General features: G+C 41.4%; 2 protein-coding genes across 2 annotated transcripts in view; one reads left to right on the plus strand and one right to left on the minus strand.

Moving 5' to 3' along the window:
• PAK5 (p21 (RAC1) activated kinase 5) overlaps positions 1-1,220 on the plus strand; it is a gene marked incomplete at its 5' end in the record, with an annotated part of 93,237 nt that extends 92,017 nt beyond the window's left edge. The window contains one exon of the mRNA XM_083348198.1: positions 975-1,220. Coding sequence (XP_083204324.1) covers positions 975-1,130 — 156 coding nt within the window. The 3' untranslated portion in view covers positions 1,131-1,220. The remainder of the gene's footprint in view (positions 1-974) is intronic.
• Positions 1,221-8,182: 6,962 nt separating this feature from the next.
• On the minus strand, positions 8,183-21,717 carry LAMP5 (lysosomal associated membrane protein family member 5; the record flags this gene model as incomplete). Its single annotated transcript, XM_083349755.1, has 6 exons — positions 8,183-8,361; positions 14,872-15,060; positions 19,797-19,902; positions 20,440-20,571; positions 21,110-21,282; positions 21,651-21,717. 6 exons carry the CDS (start codon positions 21,715-21,717, stop codon positions 8,183-8,185), a joined length of 846 nt encoding a protein of 281 aa, XP_083205881.1.
• Between the last annotated feature and the right edge of the window lie 2,845 nt (positions 21,718-24,562).

The following is a 24,562-nucleotide window of genomic DNA, read 5'->3' on the forward strand; positions in this document are numbered from 1 at the left end:
ATACCTTATATTCTCAGTTGTCCTATTGTTTATTGATAAAGAAAATAAATACTTTTTACACATAGAACTATCTGTTCTGTACCAGCCTACTACCGGCCCTGCAGAAAAGGCAGGGACAACCCCTTTACAAAAAGGCAAGAGGCTGGAACTAAGCCTGCCAAATTTATTGACACAAAACAGAGCAAACAGAGCAAAACCAAAACACGAACCATGAAACAGGAGCTATTCAAACGGTTGCCTTCAGCAAACCAGCCCTCCCACACATTCCCCTTTTAAACAGTTCAAGGCGTGGCTTCTCTCTGCCTCCTTCCGAGGTGGCCCATTGCCTTCCTCTGTTTACTCCTGATTGACTGCCTCCTGCGTCAGGCGTCCTTGAACAGGGCCAGCTGTGGGTCATCTTCATCCACGCTGTCAGGCTCACACAGCTGGGTCCAGATGAGAGGGGCCTGGCTGAGGGCTCTGCGAAGCCTCAGGGCTGTCCTCTGCAGGCTCTCCAACACCCCCCTCCTCCTCCTCTGAATCGTCCGACCCAACTGCCGAACCCCTCAGGCTGACCCTGAATCACAACACTATCATCCCCGATAAGAATGTGTACATGAATAGGAGCCCCTCCCCCTCATAGCTTCCTTTCAATTAATAGCAAATCCCCAAGAGGGTACAGTTAAATAATAAAAACCATGCAAAAATTCAGAGTGAAAGTGAAACATTTCAGAAATATCAATCACGTGCAACAGCAGCAGCAAGTAGAAAAACACACGTTATTCATAATGCAGCATAGGTTCAACTCAAAGCTTGGGGAAACAGATGGGTCTCCTACTGGGGCAGCTAAATCATTGCCATGGTACGATTGAGAGCCAGTGAATATGTGTTAAATGAAAGAACTTTGAAATTTGCTTTTGGTCTGCAAGCCCCAATCTTCTGATGTGTGGTTTAGGACCTCAGTGGCCTCACAAGTGTCCTTTGGTCTTTCCTAGGTTTCATCAGTTCTCCGTGGATTTTTAGACTTGATGCTGGTGAGGGAACCTTCGCAGAGGGGATCAGCAGAAGAACTCCTGAGACACCCATTTCTGAAACTGGCTGGGCCTCCATCTTGCATAGTGCCTCTCATGAGGCAGTATCGGCACCACTAAATTAAGCTGCTTTTGTTTATCCGTTTTGTCTGTTGTCCAGGAAACAAGTGAAGCGATGAGGTCAGGTGCTGCCAAAATCAGCAGCAAGCAGCAGTGATCCAGTGAGAAATACGCCACTGCTGACTTGGCTCAGCATACCGTGAAGGAGTCACAGTGAAGATGTAACTTGGCTAATGCCTGACCTGTCAGCAGTTAGTAATCCTGGATGAAATGCACCATGGCTGGATATTTTTGGCCTGAGTCAGAGCAAGAGGTTTTGATTTTAAACCATCCTGTTTGGGGTGAGGCAGGGGGAACTTTCAGCATTACCCCAACGGAAGGCCAAACTTTTATTGCAGAACAAAGTAGAACAACACTTCTGCTTCAAAAGACTTTTTCCCCCCCCTGAATTTAAAAAAAAACAACCCGAAAAACAACCCAAGAAGCACTTTTTATCTCGGTTATAGCAATGTGATGTATTTTGAAATGAATTTGTAATTTTCTGTACATTGCTTTTGATAATTTATGTACTTTGGTGTTATAGTTGCTAGTGGAGGTGAATGGTATTACTTAGCAGGTATTAGAACGAAAGCTTTCCTACTTTTTTATCTCTTTTGAAGAGAAGCAAACATACATGCACAAGCACACATGTGCAGCTCGGAATGTTGATTAGATATTTTTATCTGTGCCAGGCAAACATGGCTTCGTTTTGCAAATGTTCAAATTGCTGGCCAATGCTGTATTCATCCTCCATTTGTCGACACAAATTTCAAGATTTCAGTGTTGTTTTGAAGCGATAAGCACTTGGAAAAATCTATTCATGCTTATGGAAAAGGTGGTGTCACAATTCTGTATTAATCGGATGAAAGCATCACCTCTCTTGTGGTGGTAAGCATATGATCAGTTAAGAAGAGCAGAGGAGAAATCTGCTGATCAAGAAGAAATTTGGCTGGCCACCAATAACTATGACATTTCTGGCTGTGTACATTGGGCTTGAAATCACAACATGCTTATCCAGGACAGTGAAAGATCTAGCAGTCATATTCACACATGTTAAGCTTCCTGACGTTGCCCTTTGTTTAGTTTCTTTGTGAATTAGTTATATGACACCAACCCACTTGGTTAGATTATGGATCCATATACCGTGTAGGGGTTAGTTCACGAACCAGATTACATGTATTGTGTTAGTACAGCCTATAGTGAGTGACGTGTCCCATAGGGGCCTATCTGATCTGGCTGAAAACTTATGGGACTTGTATTCCAGCAATGGATCCAGCCAGAGCCAATATTGGATGGTGCCAGATCGAAAATGAGACCAGTTTACAAAGCAGGCCAATGTCTAAATGGCGCTGGATTCGGTCGCTCAGTCCATATGACTTTAGCTGAATGGTTATGCCTCCATCTGAATTCCAGCAGTCCTTCCTTGTCCTGTGTTTATGAGTTGCCACCATGATTCACCATGTGTCTGGGTGCCCACCCTGAAGCTGGAGCAGAGGACAAAGCATCATCCCTGCTGTCCGCAAACAGTGGCTTCATTACCAGTACTTCATTGTGCTGTCACACCACCCAGGTGGAGTGCCTGGAACTACTAGTCTTTCCCTCTCCCTAAATTCTCTTCCATCCTTTGTCCTAGTGGACTAACATCATGTTCTGTGACGTAAGGTAATCAAAGCAAATGCAGCCGCCATTGCATACTGTACCGAGAACCAGTATCTTCATTCCATCTCTGGATAGGGCTGGAATCTCTTAAAAGTGGGACATTCGAAGGAGCTGTTGCCACCTGTCATTGTAGCTAGTCTTAAGCTAGGCAGACCAAGGGCCTGACCCACATTCACACATCCTTGGAGTCTGCACACTTCCCAAGTTTAGGCTACCCAATGAAAAAGCTGTACTGCACACAGCAGACTTTCATCTTCACTTTGCATCACTCACACTGCCTAACACTGAACTGCCCACAAGTTGTAACTGCATAAGCTGGAGTTTAGCAGCAGCCATAGTTGCAGCAGACAGTTGGAGTTGCACACACAATAATGCCAGCTTTTGAGTTCTTTTCTAGCTTCATATGTGACAGACACCCACTCAGGGCACCTGCGGGCAAGAGAATTTCTGCTTAGTCCTAGCAACATGGACATTGCTTCATTTGACTCCGTGCCAATTCCAATGCCTCCCATTTTGTCTTCATTATTTTTATTCAAGCTTTAGAAGTCAACCACTAAGTGGGTGTTTTCTGAGTTTAAATCAAAGTGTTGTAAAATTTGGTTAAATGTGTTTTGCCATACAGGAGAAAAAGCTGCCTAAACCCCTTTGAAATGTTAATTCAGCAATGGCAACTACAATTAATCTTACGTTGCTTGTTTGATAGGCTTGCATGTTTAACATAGACCTAGAGGGATTTGCCTTTTTTAAGTGCTCCATAATTATTTCAGTCATTTGGGGGGGGGTTATTTATTCATTATGTATAACTTGAAAGCCATGTCTTTTCTAACTTCGATTTTGCTTTTTCTTTTGGGTTATTTTCACCTGATTTCACTTGAAGAAAATTGTCTGATCCTAGCTCTAATGTCTCTGGACAGAGCATTTTGGATTGTGGGGGGGCTTTCATTTTATCAGTAAGTTGGTTGATACCTATTGTAATAAAAGAGAAGCCAACCCAAAAGTTAGAAAGTTGCTGATTTGTGAATGAGTTGTTAATGAAGAAGATATATTGTTTTCCATTCTGTATATAGCTTTTTTAAAAATTCTGTTCATATATTTGCTGGAAATCTAGAAAGGCTCTGGATTTCTGGTGCCCAGGTTGAGCACAACATACGGTATTAGAGCCATCGATTATACATCCTTACGTGCATTCGGTCCCAAGCTCTTTCATTAGAGATGCATAGAATTAAGGCACTAGTACATCTAGGATTGGGGGTACAAAATATTTTAACAGAGTCATCTTTTGATGAGGCAAAGAAATGAGATGGTTGTAATGCAAAAGGGAATGGTATTGCATAGTACAATAGACAGGATTGGGGCTCCCTTCTGTGGGTGGGGTGGGGTCTGTTTTAAGAGAAGCCATTTTAAGATTTACACAAGTATCAATTCCCATTAAAAATGGTGTGAACATTTGATGGCGCAGTGTTAGAATGCAGTACTACAGGCTAATTCTGCCAGCTGCCAGCAGTTCGATCCTGACCGGCTCAAGGTTGACTAAGCCTTCCATCCTTCCAAGGTCAGTAAAATGAGGATCCAAATTGTTGGGGGCAATATGCTGACTCTGTAAAACGCTTAAGAGAGCTGTAAAGCATTATGATGATGTGGTATATAAGTTCAAGTGCTATTGCTAATCCATTTATTTATTTATTTATACATACAATGTACAGGTTACCTGACTTCCAACTAATTTTGGTTGTTATACTAGGATCCCATAAACAATAGGTGCTTCATAAGGTCCTGGAATTTTATGTTGCCCATCTTTATTTTAGGTAATTCTCAAAATTCTATTCTGGTGAATATAATTTATATTCAGGAATGATAACCCCATATAGATGATGCTGGGATTGGCTAGAAGCAATAGTGAAGGGGTGGAGGTTACAAGTGTATGCATCACTCCACCCACTGTTCACCTTTCCTCAGATTAATGTCCCAAATATGGCAGGTGATGATGTCTCATTGCCAGTGTTGAAATAAGATTTAAATATATATGCTTTGCTGTAAATTCATAATAAATTGCATCTTACTAATCATTCAGATTGTTTACATGGACAGCTTGCACACTGTGATAAGTCAAAATTTCTGACCATGGTCTGTTAAACAAGCCATACTCATTTTCACATCTAGTATTAGAACACCACCTTTTTCAGGCTATAGACTACATTTTCTCTGAATGGTTCACTAGGGATGGCACCCCCCCCCCAAATCAATGCACGCTTAAGTCAGATGCTAAGTAATTTAATGTGATGTTAAATACAGTTAATTGTTTCTCAATTATTTGGTATAATTTTCTGTTCATATATTTGCTGGAAATCTAGAAGGGCTCTGGACTTCTGGTGCCCAGGTTGAGCATGACATAGGGTATTTGAGCCATGGATTATGCATCCATATGCTAAGCTTATAGATACCATTACTGGGATGCAAATGTTAAAATGTCCACAAGATGGCAGCAAAGGCCTAAAGAAAACAAAGACTTGGCTGATATCTACTGGTCATTCAAAGCTTTACAGGCCAGATACAGTGATGGACAAACTACAGTGGCAGATTCACTCATAGTACTAAACCAACTAAGCATGAAGGCTCTATGTCTTAAATCAAAGAGAGTCAAGGTGAGCCATACTATTGTCTGGTAACTTCCTTACAAGATTTCAAATAGGGATTTTCCTAGGGCAGGTGGAGCTGGGCCTTTTAATACTGCTCTGAGCTACTTCAAGGAAGAAAGTATACTCCAAATACCTGATACCAGAAAGAACAAATAAACTTTTATCATGGCAGAAAAAGAACGTATGAAATAGCTTTGACAATTACAACTATAAATCCTGCCAGGATAATCCATGTATAGAAATCCATACTCTTAAGCAATCATGGACCCACATCATTTTTTATTTTTATTTTTTGCAGAGTGAAAAGCCTATAAGGAAGACTCTGACTTTCTCTCTGCAAAGCTTGAAAGCCCCTCTTGGAGAAATTCCATGGGAAAGACTCCTTTGAAACTCTTTTGATGAAGCAGTGTCCCATCCAGGATAGTTTTGTGTGCGAGTGTATATGTGTTGTGTGTAATGATGATGATGACACTGTTGTATTGTTTTATAAAAAAAATTGTTTCCATGAAACCCTGTTTTAAATCCTTTTGGTATTTTGTCCTTGGTCTTTGGAGAGAAAAATTAGTATAAGCATTTGATTAGACCTGTGTACTGCTGCAATAATGTGACATGTATTTATTTACCTACTTTCTGATTTATATGGCCACCCATCTCGCCAGGAGTGACTCTGGACAGCATACCATTATATCCAACCCCTCAGTAGAGAAGGCAGCCATCAGATCTGGATTTCTAGTTACGCTGAGGCCCACTTGTTTAATACAGTCCAATAAACTGGGCCCTATTGCTAGCTTCCCTAAATTGTAACGCTGAAATGAATTATATAATAAGAACCGTAAGCTCCATTCATCTAACCAGTTCTTATGTTCAGCATGCTACGGTTTCACCTTTTCTAGCAAACTGATAATTCTTGGGCTCTTGAGGGAAGCAGTGAAAAGATAGGGAGCATCTTCCTTCCTAAAGTCTGACCAGTCCTAGGGTAACCAGAACTTCAGAGGTTGAAACAATTAGCTTTCCATTAAGGAATAAATGCAGTCAGCCTTAAGCATTCCACTGGACTCCTGTATTTATGCTCCATAAACACTCTCTTGGATGCTTGCATTGCACTAAATCAGATTTGTTTTGTCTGTGGAATAAAGCAAAATTGGCTAATTCCCCATATATTGTTAAATCCAAGCCAAACAAACCAGTTTATGACTTAGCGCAGCGCATGAATCAGCACCCTGGCCCAAGGTTAAACCACCCTGAGCCAATAAACATCTGCACACGTTAGTCTGGGGATATTGAATCCAATGGATGGGTGGAAAGCCATGGATAAAACTGAACCTCTTTCTCTGAAGAATCATCCCACAAATCAGTGACTGTGATCAGGGTTGTGACCTTCCATAACTATCCCTTAGCTGGAGGCATCTCTCATACAGAAACCTTTTTCCTTAATCCTCTAGCATTTTATTGCCTCTCATTTTTTCTTCCTCGCCTAAGAGTGTCAATAAAATACTTAGTCTAAATGCTCCATATTAAGAATACTCCACATTAAGCAACATAGTTTAGGATTTATTGGTTTTTGCTGTTTGCTTCCATATCTATATTTACACATCCATTATTTATAACACCTGAAGGTTTCTGCATAGTAAGATGAACATTTCTTGTTGGTGTTCTTATATAATCATTACATTGCAGTAGGCATTTTTCAGTCACAGTACATGCAAAGTGTACAGCCCGTAAGCATTTCTCACACCAGAGCTTAACGCTCTTGTGATTTGAGCAGCAACGTTCATAAAACTGTTTGGGTGCCAAAGCATTTCAATAAGCAATAAAAATGTAAAATAAAATTTTCCAAGCTCTAAAATCATAGAATCTTATTCTTGGCTTTGTTTTGAAATATATTTTAAATTGAGATGAAGTGGAAATGAGATGACGATCCTATGAGCAAGTCCTGAGGGAGTTGTTTAATTTACCCAAGTGGCATTATTCCTCTGGGAATATATGAGATTTAGTAGAGAATTCTACCATTCCTAGAACTTTGGGAACACAAGACTGATAATAGCAACTCCATAAACCGAAGGAGTGCTGGTGGAGGAATAGATGAAATCTGATGGAAGGCCCCAGGTATGGGAAAAAAGGTGGAATTTTAGTCAGTTCCTCTTTTCCCCTGAACTTCTGCTTTCGTCCTATTGTGCAAAGTTCCCAAAATATTCCATGCAGATTTTCAAGGGATGCTAAAGGTAGCAGAAGGAAAGAGAAATACCAGAATTCTCTCCTGTGTGCTGTGAAGACCCATAACAGGAACTCTGTTCCCAGACCCCTTGATCCAAGCTATGGGCTTACATTATGGATGGAGAATGTCACTGTATGCCAGTTTCATCAGCCGCAGCTAGCAAGGCAAAGATAGAAATGGTGAGAACTGCAGTCCAGCAAATGTGGAAATGGAAGGTTCCACGTGCTTATCTGTCATTGTCGTTCCCCTCACCGTTGAGGTAAATACATTTTCAGAGCAAAACATACATTTCCATTCTCACCTCTACCACCACATGAATGGAAACGATGCTTGGCCAATGTAGGGAACACTGCCTGTTGGGTCAGTTCTCCAGAGAAGACAAAAGTTATTTCCCTGTTTTAAGCGCGTTGAGAAATGGCTGTTCTTCCGTACCCTCCCTTCCCACCCCAACCTCCCACTGCATCCCTCCTCCCATCCCCCCTTCCGTCTGTCATTGTATATAAGAGGCCCTGACCTACAGGGAAAAAAGTGCTTTTGCTTCAGCTGATCTTTTCCTTTGCCAGCTATCCCATATGTTTATATTCAGATCTGTCTGGTGGAATTTGGACTTGGTTGGCTGTCATTTTGAGATGGATGTGATAAACGCCAAGGGTTACCACGATCACCAAGCCCAAGATCAAGCCCAATATGAGAGGAAGCGTTTCTTCTAATTGTTCTCTCTGATCCACTGGACATTTATGTTCTGCAGCACAGAGAAAAGAGAAGAATGGGGAGAGAGAAGCATTATTCTGCATACAAGTATTTTTTCCGGCAAAACAAAGGATTACTTTCATTTTCCTCTGAAGGCTTCATGACAATCAATATACAGATGCCTCACCAACATACAGTACAGTATATACCCACTCTACTATTCTGAGAGGTAAATTAAGCTGAATAGTAGAAAACTGATTGGCTTCAGGTCCCTCGCTATGTAGGAGTTCAATCTAGATTTCAGTCCTAAGTTGAAATTTAGTCCACTGTTGAGCTGCATGAAACCAAGCAGTAACGTAATTTTAATGGAACACAAGCCCCTTATATGCCCTTGAAAGTCCTGAGATGCACACTGATTGGGTGCGGTAAGAATGTGCAGGTGAAGAAAAAGTGGAGGAAAATGTCAGCAGTCGCACCCACAGCTTCCCAGGGAGGAGGCATCCCTGAGTGGGACTCAAGACAATAAACTACACAGTCCTGAACTACATGGGGGGGAGGGAGAAAAACATTTTGAGTAGCCACACTTTAGAATCTCTCAGAGCGTAACTATTAGGTTAGAAGGCTGTAGCTTTAGACAGATAGATTCTGTCTATGAGGTGTAAGCAAATAAGGAACTGCATTTGATTGAATCTCAGTGTCGTCTTAGGACTGACAGGAATCCAAGCACGCAATCCAAATCAGTTGTTCTTCAATCAAATCATTAAGTCAATGCAAGTCTTGTCCTACCCCTTTCCTACTGTTCGAGACGATGGGTCACTGCTTATTACATGTGCCAATGACCACCAGTAAAAAGGATAGGACCGATGCTGATGGTGTTGTTAGCACAGCCTTAGCAATAAAGCAGTTCGGATGGATATGGAAGAATATTAATGCCCTTAACATAACTCTCTGCTTCTTCATTAATAACTTTTGTGCTTTAATTTTTTAAAAAATTTTTTAATCATATGCCATCTAGAGTCACAGATCTGTGAGATGGCAGGTATATAAATGTGATTTATACATAATCTATAAATAAATATCTCCCTATGAGAATAAAAGGGACTGAGTCTTTTTGACTGGACTCTCTTGTCCCTCAACCTGCCAATGGTTTGCAAATGCCTAAACTCAGCAAAGCACATAGCTGCTGACTTTGAGAGGATTCAGCTCATCTTATTATACCCCCTTTCCCCACACTGGATTCTTGAACTTTAAAGTACTGGAATGTGCCTTGAATCCATTTCCCTTGAATTGCTCAGAAAGCTACATCTCATTCCAAAAATTACCAAAACTGCATGGGGCTGTCCTTGAAGACCATTCAAGGAAGTGTCAGCTGATGCAGGATGCAGCTGCGTGGACAGCTGTGCATGCATCTAGAAGGATGCACGTCGGTCCTTTGTTCTGCGAGCTGCATTGGTTGCTTGGTTGCTTCTGGGTGCAATTCAAGGTGCTGGTTTTGACCTTTGACCTATATGTCATGGGGATAGGTTATTTGAGGGAAACACCTCTTGCCAATTAATTTATCCATTCCACCAGGTCAGGCAGGAGGTTTATGCTGAGGATCCCATCTCCAAGGAGCTGTATCTCGTGAGACCCCAGGTGACATGTCTTTTGTGCTGTGGCCCCAGCCTCTGGGATATCATTTACCCCAAGGTGAGGTTAGACTCATCTCTGTTAATTTGCACTTAAAACATGTTTGTTTGTTTGTTTTCACCAGCCTCAGGGATCCCAGGGAGAGTCTACAAAGTGGTTGGGTGAGATTAAGCAATGTTAGTTCTCCCACGGTCTTGGGTTTTAACCATTGTATTTAATTTTGATGTTTTTAGATAGTTGTGGAATTTTTACTGTTATGCTGTATGCAGCCCCAAATCACATTTTATGAAATAGGCAGCTATATATGCAAATAAATAGGAGCTATGTGACCATCCAGTGTGAGGGACTGCAGGGAGCAGAGAAAACAGGCCTGTTTGATGACCAAACATCTTCACAGAAAAAACCATGGCTGTACTTGAGAATAAGGAAACAAACTAGAAGAGAACCCTGGTCATGAGGAGAGCACTTGAGAAAGAAGTCGGTTTTAAAAACCTTCAGGTCGGAAAGCCATTTTGGAGGAACAGTATCAGTTTACTACAAACAGTACAAACTATCAGTTTGCAGACAATATCTAGTCTCTCCTGTTATCTTTTAATCTGCTGGATCCTATATGCTCCTCTTTGACTTTGTGTGGTAAAAGTTTTAATCTGATCTGGTGCAATCCTCTCCCCCACCACCACCTTCCCTATTGTCTGTTTTGATTCAGCTTGTTAATTCTCAAATAGCCAACTGGGTTAGAAAGCCTGGCAGGAGAGATTTGACTAGGGCCATTTAAAATGTTTGACTTTCAGAAATAAAATTAAGATTTACAGAGAAATCCCGCCCTGGAACGCAGTCAAATTGCTGGGCTACAACTGTCCACAAACACTGATTGTGTTGCTAAATAGAAAGAGAACCACACTTTTTTTCCCCCTCAAAGTTGTGTTTGTGGACTTGTAGCCCAGCAATCAAGACATTTTAGAAGTAGTAGGCTTTTTTGTCTGAAGTTCAGGGCCAGGCCTACCACCAGACAACTTAAGGCAGTTGCCTCAGGAGCAGAGACTAAAAAGTTGCTGGTAAAGAAGACAGAGCTGTGTGCCACCTAAGCTGTTAAAATAACCTGTTGTCTTCAAGTACCACTATGGTCTGTTGCAGTCTTGATGAAAGATTCAGGAAAAAGAGAGGAAAATATCATATTTTACCTTTAGTATAAAAATATCTTCCACCATACCTGCAAAAGCTACCTGCTTAAAATGCATACTTTACTTAAATTAGAATACTAAGACAGTAAACATCCCTCAAAACTTTCCAAAATGCACTCTTTTTTCCAGACTGGTTTTTTTTTTAATGTAAGAAGACATGCTATCCCATCCTTGAATTTCTGGAATTACAAAATAGAAAAAAAAGGATACATTCTGAATAACCTAACATGTCAGCTAAAATAGCCAGGCTAGATATCCTTAGATGCTATTCTTGTATTAGAGTAAAAACTATAAGGATAATATTTTTTTTAGTTGGATCAATAAGCAATAGAGAATTTGCCTACAGGACATGAAAGCATATGTGGAAATTTCAATTAGGAGTCAATCCCACTAAACAAGCCAATGTTGCACACGGAAAGGGAAGGGAAGGGAAGGGAAGGAAAGGAAAGGAAAGGAAAGGAAAGGAAAGGAAAGGAAAGGAAAGGAAAGGAAAGGAAAGGAAAGGAAAGGAAAGGAAGAGAAGGGGAAGGAAAGGAAAGGAAAGGAAAGGAAAGGAAAGGAAAGGAAAGGAAAGGAAAGGAAAGGAAAGGAAAGGAAAGGAAAGGAAAGGAAAGGAAAGGAAAGGAAAGGAAAGGAAGAGAAGGGGAAGGAAAGGAAAGGAAAGGAAAGGAAAGGAAAGGAAAGGAAAGGAAAGGAAAGGAAAGGAAAGGAAAGGAAAGGAAAGGAAAGGAAAGGAAAGGAAAAAAGGGAAAGTCACAAAAGAATCAATTTTTCCTGTTAAAAAACCTTTATCATAAATTGATGCAAGAGTAGTGCAGTCCACCACCAAAATTTGAAGAAACATCAACTGTCATATAAAATCCAATACAAAATATTGGAACAATGAGAAAAGATGGACTAAGGTGGGGATGATCATGGATATCAATTATTAATCAGGGAAACAATTATAGCATAACCAACTTGCAGCCTTTGATCAAACAGTAGATTATGGTGCCAAATTTCTGATTTCTCTAGCAACAAAAAAATACTGAAGACAATTAATCCAAGGAACTAACTTCTTCAAACTCAGATTAGCAAGATTAATATGGAACAACTGCTTTAATAATAACAGAAATTACAGCAAGCGCACTTTGCTTTCATATCAGAATCGCTATCTTGGCAAATCAAAGCACTCAGATTCTTGTTTTCCTTCACACACTCTTTTGATGCAAGAGAGGAGGCCTTCCTCTTTTTTTTTTTTTGGAGAAGTCATGCAGCCTGATCCTGAGAGCATTTCCAAAATGGTTACTAGCCTTCTTACTGTAGTGATAACTAGCTCTGTGACTTTAACTTTGTTTTAACTTTTGTATTGATTTTCTTTTAAATATCCTGTAAACCGCCCTGAGTCCTTCGGGAAAGGGCGGTATATAAATCTAAATAAATAAATAACTTGTCCTGTTGCTCGTCATCTGCATTTTCCTCCTCCAGATTTTTACTTCTGTTATGACCAGCTTCCTTCCCTTTTACTCATATGACCTATTCCTTTTTCATTCCTTCCCTACTCCCACTGTTATGTCCCTGTTTACCTTTCTTAAAACTCAACTTTGCCTTCTGAATAGTCATCGAGGGGTTACGAGGGGAATTCCAGTGCCCTCAACAATGCATTCCAGTAATAAAAATGCAGAACCCATACTATTTTTTATTTTTATTTTAATCCCATTTATATCCCGCCCTTCTCCGAAGACTCAGGGCGGCTTACAATTTAAAGCACAAATCAATGTGCTTAGCAGTAGCCTTCATTCTATGTATATGCCTGCTTATTAGGGCTTTCGCCCCCCCCCCCAAGAAGCATTATTACAAAGTCAGCTTAATTGCCCCCAACAATCTGGGTCCTCATTTTACCTACCTCGGAAGGATGGAAGGCTGAGTCAACCTTGAGCCTGGTGGGACTCGAACCTGCACTAATTGCAGGCAGCTGGTGTTACTTGAGGAGGCATCAGCCCACTGCTCCACCAAGGCTGCATACTAGAGAATATTACAAAAATTAAAACCACCAGGGCAGCTACTGGACATGTGAAATTTCATAAACCTCACAAGTGAATGATTTTGAAAATCGGGGGGGGGGGGGGGAAGGAGGAAAGACCAAGCAAGTTGATCAGACTTTACTAATACTAACGATTCATAAACCCTGGATATTAAGTGTAAAGATGTAATGGGAGAGCAAATCCCCTACTCAATGCTTCTGCTTATCTACTAAAGAGCATACACAACAGACTCACAATGTACAAACTGTATGTTTTTGTGGACGTTATTTAGGATTAGGAATTTACAGATCCCTTGACAGAAGATTAGATGGGCTAATTATTGTTAGTCTTGGTCGAATCGTAGTTCTGAAGAATCCTATCACTTCCATTGTCAAGAGAAATCCCCACCTCCTTCAGCATTTCACTACTGAAGGGATTTTAAGGTTTCATTGAAATCTGCACTCCTGCCCTTTCTCCCCACTGATTCTATCCTGCTCTTTAGAAATACAGGGAATATCGCCTCATTCTTAAAATGTCTATTTTATAGAGGGTCAGGCTCTTCCTATTCAAAAGGAAAGTATCTCTGGACAGCTATCACTGGAAGTAAAGCAAAAAACAGGCAGGATTGTTAGCTTCATGCATTGCACTTAGAATAGCAAGAAGCATGCATGCTTGACTCTTTGGATCAGACATGTCAAACACAAGGCCCGGGGGCCGGATCCGGCCCGCGAAGTGGTTTCATGTGGCCCGCGAAGCCATCCTGGAAACAGTGAGGGAACGGCCCCCGCTGCCTTGGCCCTGGCCCAGAGACCCTCCTTCTACCAGAGACCCTCAGATCTGTCCCACTCCTGCCCAGGCCCCCATAGACACCCTTGATGCGAACGGTGTAGAGCTGGCCACGCCCACCCAGTAGGCCATACACACTCTAGCCACGCCCACCCAGTAGGCCACGCCCACCCTGGCCATACCCACCCGGCCCCCTGAGGGCAACCGCAATGCTGATGCGGCCCTCAATGAAATTGAGTTTGACACCCCTGCTTTGGATACTTAGCCAAATCTATCAGGGATTTTCTTACAACTTCAGATTCTTGATCCTTATTTATACACCGCTAGATTATAATAACATCCATGCACTGTTACTCTCTCTCACACACACGCACACACACACACACACACGACAAACATTTAATAAATCCGCTATGGTTTGCAAAAAAAATCCTTGAGCCAGAGGAATAAAGTATGCATTATATTAAAAAGAGAATGGAAATTTTCACTTCAGGATCATAAACGTTTTGCCAGAATAATGATGAATTTATACCTACTGAGAAATAAAACCTCCCGCTACCAGTAAGCCAAACATCCCAAAAAACAAACCTTGAAAGAAGGCATTGTGGAATGAATGCCATTGGAGATAGCTTGGTCATCATTTGGTGCCGCGTTTTCCTTGGGTCTGCTCATATCACTCACATTTTGCCCCCTCCCTATAGCTGCGGCAAGCCTCTGCCCCATGCTTTCTTTCAAGGCAAAGCCTTGCTGAAGTCACTAATCTTACATCAAATTTCCCAGTGAGTGCGCTAGACACACACTTTTTTTAAAAAAAATTAAAAGGAGCCTCCCCTGTTGAAGAAACAAAGATACAAAATGCTGTTTATCCACCCCAACCTTCCACAAAAACTGTTTGTTTCCTTAGTCAAGAGAGTCTCCATTAACTTTCCAAACTGCCTCTATAAATTGCCCAGCGTCCCTTACCTTCACTGAAAACAAAATCAGAGCTGATGTCAAAAGGCTGCAGGCGGACCTCTGACAGCAAGAGAACAACTGATTTTTGGTGGTCGCCGGAGTTTAAGGTGATTGTCTGCTGAGCTTGACAGTCATAAGATTTCCCAGCTGGGGTGACTAAAGCAGAGAGGTGACGTGTTGTGACTGTGTGTTTCCCCGCTGTCAAGAGGAAAATATTATTATTGGATGATTATCATACTTTTTTTAGACCAAATAACTAATTCAGTATTATATTAAATGTTTGTTAAGTATTTAGAATGCACTTGCTTAGGCCCCAAACATGGGACAAATCTTATTTCCTGTTTCAGCCTAGCCCAAGGCCATCTACAGGCAGTAGCCACAGCAGTGGCAGCTCATATTTGTGTAAAAAGTTTTTGGCTTGCTAACAAAGAATAAAGGGAGACAGATATGATCATTTCAAACTTATTTGTTCTCATCAGTCAGCCATACCCTTCTGAGATTCGAACCTGGGCCGACTGCGTCTTAAAACCTGCGTCTTCGAACCTGTGGCCTAGGGGTTAAAACAACTGCTTAAGACGCAGTTGGCCCAGGTTCGAATCTCAGAAGGGTATGGCTGACTGATGAGAACAAATAAGTTTGAAATGATCATATCTGTCTCTCTTTATTCTTTGTTAGCAAGCCAAAAAATCTACACACACACACACACACACACACACACACATATATATATATAATATATATATATATATATATATATATATATATATATATATATATATGTATATATGTATATATGTATATATGTATAATGTATATATGTATATATGTATATATGTATATATGTATATATGTATATGTATATGTATACATGTAGATCTTTGGTCATTCGGGTTTTTTCCCACGTAGAATTGGAGGTATCAGGGCAACGTTTTGACGAAATATCATCCGTCATCCTCAGGCTGGTGAAGTCACCAGCCTGAGGATGACGGATGAGATTTCGTCAAAACGTTGCCCTGATACCTCCAATTCTACGTGGGGAAAAACCCGAATGACCAAAGAACTACATACAAACACCCGCGAAAACCTCAGAAAACAAATATAAATATATATTTATATTTATATATATATATATATATATATATATATATATATATATATATATATATATATACAATATACACATACACACACACACACACATATACACACACACAGAGATATATATATATATGATATTGGTAATAATAACATTAATATTAAAAGACTTCAGAAAATGTCTAAAGAACACAAGAAATTTGATTAAATTGCTCAAAAAATCCTTTTCCATTGTTAAGAGACAAAAAATGTATGCATTTTGTACATTTGTATGTTTTTAATCTTTTTTCCACTTTTTTCTTTTAATTTTGTATATTCTTTTTAATATACATATATTTAGTTAAGAAAAATATGAAATGTCTGTTTTTGCAAATCAGATACAGATTGACATTAAGAATTTGCCCAGTCTTCTGGGTTTGCAAGCAAGACAGTTTTTCTAATATGTTTAGAGATTTAAGATGTGTTCCTACAAATTTGGCTGTAATTCTAATAGACAGATATTGGAAGAAACTTGATAGCAAGAGAGAGCTGAACAATATGCAGATGAACAGGCATATATTCTCTCATACGTGTAAGAAAACATTCATGCTATTGTACATGATTAGACGCATAAAACATTAGCTTCTGTTTTCATGGCATTCCTCCAGTCCTTGTATTCACAACTACGCAGCATAATGTGATGACAATCATTGCATACGCAAGGAAAAGACACTATTTCCCATTAGGATCCTAAAATGATGCTCACAGTTCAATACCTAATGGCTTATGCTGATGACAATAGCTATGATGATCCCACAAGGAATAGCAAGTCCTAACTAGAAATTCATCATTACCAGCAGTGCTTTTATTAGCTTTCTATGACTAGATCCAGTTTGAAAGAATAACCCCACCCTTTTGCAGATAACATTCCCAGGGAATCACGCTCCACCATTCATGTACAGTCACATGTAACCTCTTCAGAGCAGCATCACAAATCGTGATGCTTAGTGGATGGATGACGCAAAGTAGCTCCATAAGCACTGCTGATGGGGCAGAATTGGACCTAAAAAAAAACAGATGGCAAGTCCTATTGGAATGACCTCTGGACATTGCAAATCACAACTCACAACTTGTCAGATGTGTATGCTTGTGGGGATGAATGGAATTGTAGAGTGATTCATCCGAAGGGGAAACATTTGTGAAAGTCTGTATTGTCCAATAGCCTCTCACAAAAACTGTCAGCTTTCCAAAGTATAGGAAAAATGGACAGAATGGATAAATAAGCATAATGTAAATATTTAAAATTGAAAAGGGGGGCAAATTTTCAAAATATAAACAACCCGCATGATGATGAAAAGAAATGTGAAAATCTTAATAACGTTAGAATCAGAAAGGGTTAAAATAAATATCCTGTTTGTTAAACAAGACTGCACTTGTACAACCACTCATCTATGAGTAAACCCAATTCATTCAACAGGATTTATTTTGGAATATAAATGTAAAGAATTACTTACCCTGAACGGCTTAAAAAAATCCTGATTTTTGTTGCATATCCAGCCTAGCTAAGCTATACGTACATTCACATATAATGACCAATACTACTGGATTATATGTGAAAGAGATGGTGTATTTCAAGCCACTCTGAAGAGATACCATCACATTTTTATACATTATTTTAATGTAAAATAGACTTTTCTATCTAATTAATACTTGGAAATAGACAAATGTTTAATGATCCAAATTACTCAGGAACAGATAAAATACAGATGGGCATGCCTTGGCCATGCTTCAATGCACCAACGGGGGGGGGGGGGAATAATAATACCCTAGAACATTCTGCACTGCAGAGGTGCCCAGTGACAAACACAGGGACCGGATGCCCATAAGAAAGAAACACAAAAGAAATGCAATGGAAATACTGACCAGAGAATATTTTAGAGCACAGTAACTGCATGTGAATTGTGCAGCATCTACTAACCATTCCATATGAATTTTCACACACACACACCCCAAAAATGCCAACTCCATAATCCAAGTAAAGGCAACCCTAAAATAAATTCATTTTCTTCTAATTGCACTTACATGACACTTCCTTCTATAATTGTCAAAATCTGACACTGCACTAAAAAGTGCTGGGCCCAAGATTAGAGCAGAAAATCTTCATTACAAATAGGTTTACAATACAATAATCAAGAAATAATTTCCAGACGCCATCTCCTAACAAGCAGTAAAAGTGTTACATAATTTGGACGAAGAGGTGTTTTGGTTTGCTTTGGTTTTTTTTTTTTACTTTAGCTAAATAATCCTCGCCCAGGTTTTCTTTTTTTAAGGCTTTGTTTGAGTCCCGATTTATTTGCTTAATACCGATTAGAAATGAAAACAGGTAGCCCTTTTTTTTCCCTCCTAAGAACTGAGTGGTTTTATTCTTTTACAATTCTGTAGGCTTTCTTCAATAGTCCTCCGGGAGAAGGGCGGTATATAAATAAAATTATTTATTATTATTATTATTATTATTATTATTATTATTATTATTATTATTATTATTATTATTATTATTATTATTATTGAAAAGGGACTTTCTAATAGGTAACCTGAATTGCTCCCTTCCATCTTAATATGTCAAAAAGGGCAAAGCTTGCCTTGACACGGCTTAATTGAACTAACTCCTATCAGCTTTATTTTAACCTAAGCACGAGACTATTAGTATGGGAGCTCTTTTTTTTCCTTTTTCTTTTTTGCTGGGGATCCAGGCTTATCGTTGGGCCAGTCATCCGTGTGTTTAAATGCGCACAAATCTGCGCCTGGCCTGGGTTGGCTGGCTGGCTGACGGCAGGGCTGCCCTTCTTTTCCCGCTCTTGGGGAAGAGAGCTCAAGGCCATCCGCGTATTCTCGAAACCGGCGGGCGGCTTCGGAAAGAGTCTAAAGGCCAGGCCGGGCTCCGCTGCAGGCGGGATCATTTCTCCCCCCAGCCCGGCCAGAAGAGAAGCCAGGCCCGAGTCGGCTGGCGCAGGGCTGACCCTGGTATAGAGAAGGGGGTAAGGGGTGGAGGAGGAGGAGGAGGAGTAGCCGTCGGGGGAAATGCGGGTGCCCGCTTTATCCGCAGTGCGGGCCCGAGGGCGGGACCGGCCTCAGGCCCTGAGCAGACCCGTTTGGAGGGAGAAGGGCGGGGGGGGGGAGAGAGGGAGGGAGGGAGAGGACGGGCTGAAAATTCACCAGGCTCCCTCCCTCCCGCCGCAGCGCTTGCAGACACGTTGAGGTCGCAAGCGAGGAGGCGAAGTCGCTTGGGAACGGCACGGCCTCGGCGGCCCTCTCCTTTGCCCTCCCCTACCTCACCATGCCCACGGCCCTCGGGTCGGAACGAGAGCCCCGGGTGTTTGTTTTTTTTCCCCCTTAACCGGCCACACTCCAAGGAGCAATTCCCGTCTCTCTCTCTCTCTCTCTCTCTCTCTCTATCTGTATATATATCTATATCTATCTATCTATCTATCTATCTATCTATCTATCTATCTATCTATCTATCTCTATATCTATATATATATATCTATATATATCTATCTATATCTATCTATATCTATCTATCTATATATATATAGATATATATAGATATATATAGATATATATATAGATATAATCTATATCTATCTATCTATCTATCTATCTATACATATATACACATATATACACATATATATACATATACATATATACACATACATATATACACATACATACATACATACATATATACACATACATACATATATACATACATACATATATATATATATACACATACATACACACACACACACACCCCGACCCGCGACCCTCAGGCCTGGCTTCCGCGGCGCCGCACTTACGGTTCACGGCGCCTTTGAAGTAGGTGCTCTCGTTGCTGTCGTAAACGAACTGGACTTTGCTCATTTTCCACCAGGCCTCGGGCCCAGAATTTGTGTTGCGAGTCTCCTGTCGAGCCCGGGAAGGCGGGAGAGAATTGGGGGGGGGGGGGAGAGAGAGAGAGGGAAGAAGAAGAAAAAGGAAGAAGAAGAAATGGGGGGGGGCAAGAAAAGACCCAAAAGGTCGAGGCAGGCCAAAGGAAACATTTGCCCGCGCTCGCAGCTTTCTCACCTCGGCCGCCCTCCCGGCAGATTTCTCGGGGCAGAAGGAAGGGGCAATTGATCTGAGCCGTCGGCTGCCTTCTTCGGCGCCTTTTAGCGACGGCGTACGGTGGAAAAAAATAAATAAAAAGGCTCCGTCTTCGTTTTATTTCTCTCTCCAAATACCGATTTTTTCCCCCTGCCCTTCCCTTCCCTCCCCCCCGCCGCCTTCCAACCTTGGGCTGATTCCTTTAACTTTGGATTTCCTCGGGTCCTGCGGGGTGATTCTGCCCCTCCCTCCCTCCCTGCCTCCCCTTCCCGTTATTTTATTTTATTTAATTTTAATTTTTTGTCCAAATCAGGGCGCCTTCGAGGCGGACCTTTGGTGTTCCTTCTCTTCCGATACCTTGAGAAAATAAAGGCTGAGGGTGTAAGCTCTGCTGAGCCACGAAATGTGGAGCTCGGATTCGTTGCTGCTGCATCTGCCTCGCTCCTCGGCTCCGCGGGAAAGCGGGATGTAGGCTTGCTCGGTGACCATCTGAATGCGCGCCACAAGACAACACAAACACAGTAACACACACACACACACACACCGGCGCGTTAGTTTCCGACCCCAAACACTTCCACAAAGAGCTGCTGCGGGAGCATCAGCGAAAAGATGGGAGGTTTCCCCCCCCCCTCCATCTCCCGCCGCCTAAAAGTCATTTCTGCAGCGAAAGGCAACGGCTTTTATTCCCGGGAAGATTTGGGTCGGGAGCTACGGGAACGGGGGCAGGACGAACTGTATGTACATGGCGGATGGGGATGCTTTAGGTTAGCAGTTCCCCCATGTGAGTGACAGGGAGAGGGAGAAAGCGAAGTTGCATTTCCTTAGCAACATGCCGGTTTTTTTTTTAAAAAAAGGCTGCGTTTAGATTTAAGATTAATTCGAATCCTCCCCTCTTCTCTCTCTTTCCCCCCCCCCGCGCACACGCACACAAACCTAAGTCACAGATATCCTCCCCCCCCAAATATTGAAATCCATTCTTCTCACGCTTTTAATAGACGATATTCCAATTAAAAGAAGAGAATCTTACATCAACAAAATTGGTGGCCCAGATCTCGTAGGGCACGACTAATTTCGCAGCGAATTCCGCCATGAGGCAGGTTGTTCCGTTTTCCCGAACTACAAAAATAGCCTTTTCGGGATTTGGAGATAACCCCGAAAGGTTTTCCACTTCTTGTTCTGCCAGCCCACCAGTTAGTGCATCTGTTGGGAGAAAAACAAAAAATAGGGAAAGAGAATAAGAGGATTCCGATAAAGGTTGCTGAGAAGCGCGGGGGGGGGGTTCTCTTTCCAGGCAGCTCCTGCCTGCTTTGGGCACGAAGTTAGAATTTCGCCAGAGAACTCCAGCGATCTACCTTCCCCGGGGCGGTGTGGACTGGAGGAGGGAAGCTATTTAGTCGCATCTCTTTATCTTACACCCAGGACACGTCAAGCGGTCTTTCCTGGCTATTTTCCTCTCTCCCCCCTCCCCCTTTCCTCAAACCGAGCTGATTTAAAGGCGAATTAGGCGGATCGGGATGGGCGGAATGAGAGGAGAGTTCCCGCTAAAGTTGGGGAAAGCCTGTACTCACGGAAAAGCAAAAGCAGTCCCTGCAGTCGCGGGATGGCTCCCGAGGTTTCGCGCTTTCTCCGCTCCATGCTTGCCATGCCAAGCCAAGCCCGCAAGAAAGAAGACGAGAGGCGGGAAGCCGCGTGGATGGGCTTCCCTCGCCCGCTCCCGTTGCTGCAGCGTCGCTGCGCGGAGGCGAATGCGCCTCGGTTAGTTTTCGGAGCTCTGGTAAGTGGTGGGGAGGCGGGGTGTACGTGGCGGGCCGGCGGGAGCTGTCCGAGGTTCTGAACTCCGCCGTGTTCCTCCAACGTCCCCCCAGCTGGCTCCTAAGAGAGAACTGTCCAGGCTACCGTCCCACAGCTGGTGACTTGCCGCAACTCGCGCAACCGAAAGTGGAACTTCAAAAGGCCAATGCTAGCGATGGCTGGCAAAGCATCTGCTTCAGGTTAAAACCTCAGCCAGTCTTGTGTCTTTTGCTTCCCTTCCCCATTCCACTCCCCCCCTCCAGATCGTTGTCTTCACCCGGCGGCTCCAATTGTCTTGAAGAAGTCCAACCGCGCGTTCCTTCTCCCTCCATCCTTCTTCCAGAGGACGCCTCTTTGATTAACTTCACAAGATAGTAGTGAAGTTTAAAGTATTCTTTCAGGATCCTATTTAAGACAGTGCCCCTCTTCCTAGCCAGCAAAAAAGCCTCTTAAAATGCTGCTTCTTTAGCCCAGTTTTGAAGCTGTGTACCTTAAACATAACCTTATAATGTGCTTATGAAATTCTCCAGTAATGCAGAAAGTTTATATTAGCGAGACAGGAAGAAACCGAAAGATCAGCAAAGGTGCACACAAAGGGAAATAATGTGTACGGGGGGGGGGAAGGGGGGAAGGAGATACTCACTTATCCGAAACCAAATGGGCTATGGTGCCCTTCCAAATCTATCTCTCTTATACACACCACATAGTCAGATAGATATATTTGGTCTAGAGAGAAACAAAGGAGGTAAGCTCAAAAGACAGTGAAAATGATCGATTTAAATGGAGACTGTAGTCTTTAAACATTGCTCCAAAGATATAACATAATGTTTTGGGATCTATTCATTCATTCTCTTAAAGTGTCAGATTGGCTCTGAATTTACCCACAGTATATGAGCATAAGCTCAATAAGGCTTATTGCCAGAAGACTGCATATATGCTTCCAGCTATGATCCATTTCTGATCTATTATAAAAAGGAACATGGATAGACATAGCTACCTCATGACTGAGGTTTGAACTAGAACCCAGCAAACCCAGGTCCAACTTTCCAATTGAGTATGGTGCTCACTGGGTCTTTGGACCCATCACAGCCTCACAATCTTTCTTACAGTATTGTTGCAGTGATAGGGTGATGTGATATAAAATCACCTTGTAGTCCTTAGCAGAAAGGCTATTATAAATATGATTAATACAATAAAATCATCCCCAGGCCAGCCTTTGCACTTATAGGAGTTGCTGCATTAGTCTGATCACTACTTTTGAGATTTGCCTCCATAGATTTTTCTGATGGAGCTAATGTGACTGTGGAAACTAACCAGCCGCACAGGGAAGCACAGTAAGCCACAACAGATAGCCTTGCTCAGTAGAGTGTCTCCTCCTTCCCACAATGACCACTCCCTAAATCGACTCATGTCCCAGCCTTCTCTGGGTATAAACTGTAGGTATTCATGTCCATAGAATCAAAGTACTATTCTAGTCATTACTATTATTTTGACATGCTCAGTATTAAATTTATCATTTCTTAATTCTTTTAAATTTCTATTGCAATATATCCACTCTTCTAAAGCATATATGTTTTTTTAATTTTTAACTTCAATTTTATTTTATTTTATTGGGGCTAATTTAATTCTTTTTAACTTTTGTATCGTTGTATTTTATTGTTGTTAGCTGCCCTGAGTCCTTCGGGAGATAGGGCGGCATATAAGTCCCAATAATAAATAAATAATAAATAATAAATATATATTAGAGGTATATAATTTGGCCTCCAAATAATTTCTTCCACTCCAAGTAGGGCACTTGCTTGAATTTTAAAAAGGCACATAGCTTTTGAAAATGTAATTCTCTAAAGCTATATTTCTATGTATATCTGACTAGGAAGCATCCCAATTAACCAAATACACAGTGCATAGGTACTGTAAGTAGTTATGCTGTGCTTCTACCTGGGAGGAAATGCCACTAAACTCAGTGGAATTCATTTTTATGGATACAATTGCACTGGGAAATATAAAATGTTATATTTAATTTTGGAGTGTAATAAATTGTTCTTTGCTCTCTCTGAGCACTCACCACTGAAAGAAAGCAATTGATGTAAGGCCTAAAATTACATCAGGGCGTCAAATCAAATCAAGCACTTCATAAATATCACATTTAGCACATAGTGAAAATCCAAAATAAGCCCAGGCTTTTAAATTAAGATAATATTTTATTAAAAAAACCACCAGATTTCCCTCTACCCACCTCTATGTTTCACCACTTGAGTGTTTCTGCAGCAGACATTAGGAAGCTAAAGTCTGCTGCAGCCAAAGCTGCAGGAAAACAATCCAGTTCAATTAATTTTGAAGTTCATTGATCCTAAATATATAATGGGTTAGAATTAGTTAGTGTCACAATAAATGAGAAATCATCCTGGGGATATAATTATCACCTTATGATATTTTGTATCTAAGAACATACCCCCCCTTCCTCCTGAATTAAGATATTCCAAATGATTAAAAAAACAGTGAAAGGAGCCAGCTGACGTGGTACACGTGTCTAGGACACATGCATTTTCTTTATTTCCATTTTTCCATGCATTAAATCTTTGAGCAGATAATTTCCCCCCCTAATAGTTCTATCTGAAAGATTTCCCAGCATTTAAAATGAATAATTTAGCAGAAATGCATCAAAAATGTTTGCAAAGATATATACTAG

Source organism: Vipera ursinii (genome assembly GCF_947247035.1).
Source record: "Vipera ursinii genome assembly, chromosome: 1".
NCBI classification, from domain to species: Eukaryota; Metazoa; Chordata; class Lepidosauria; order Squamata; family Viperidae; genus Vipera; species Vipera ursinii.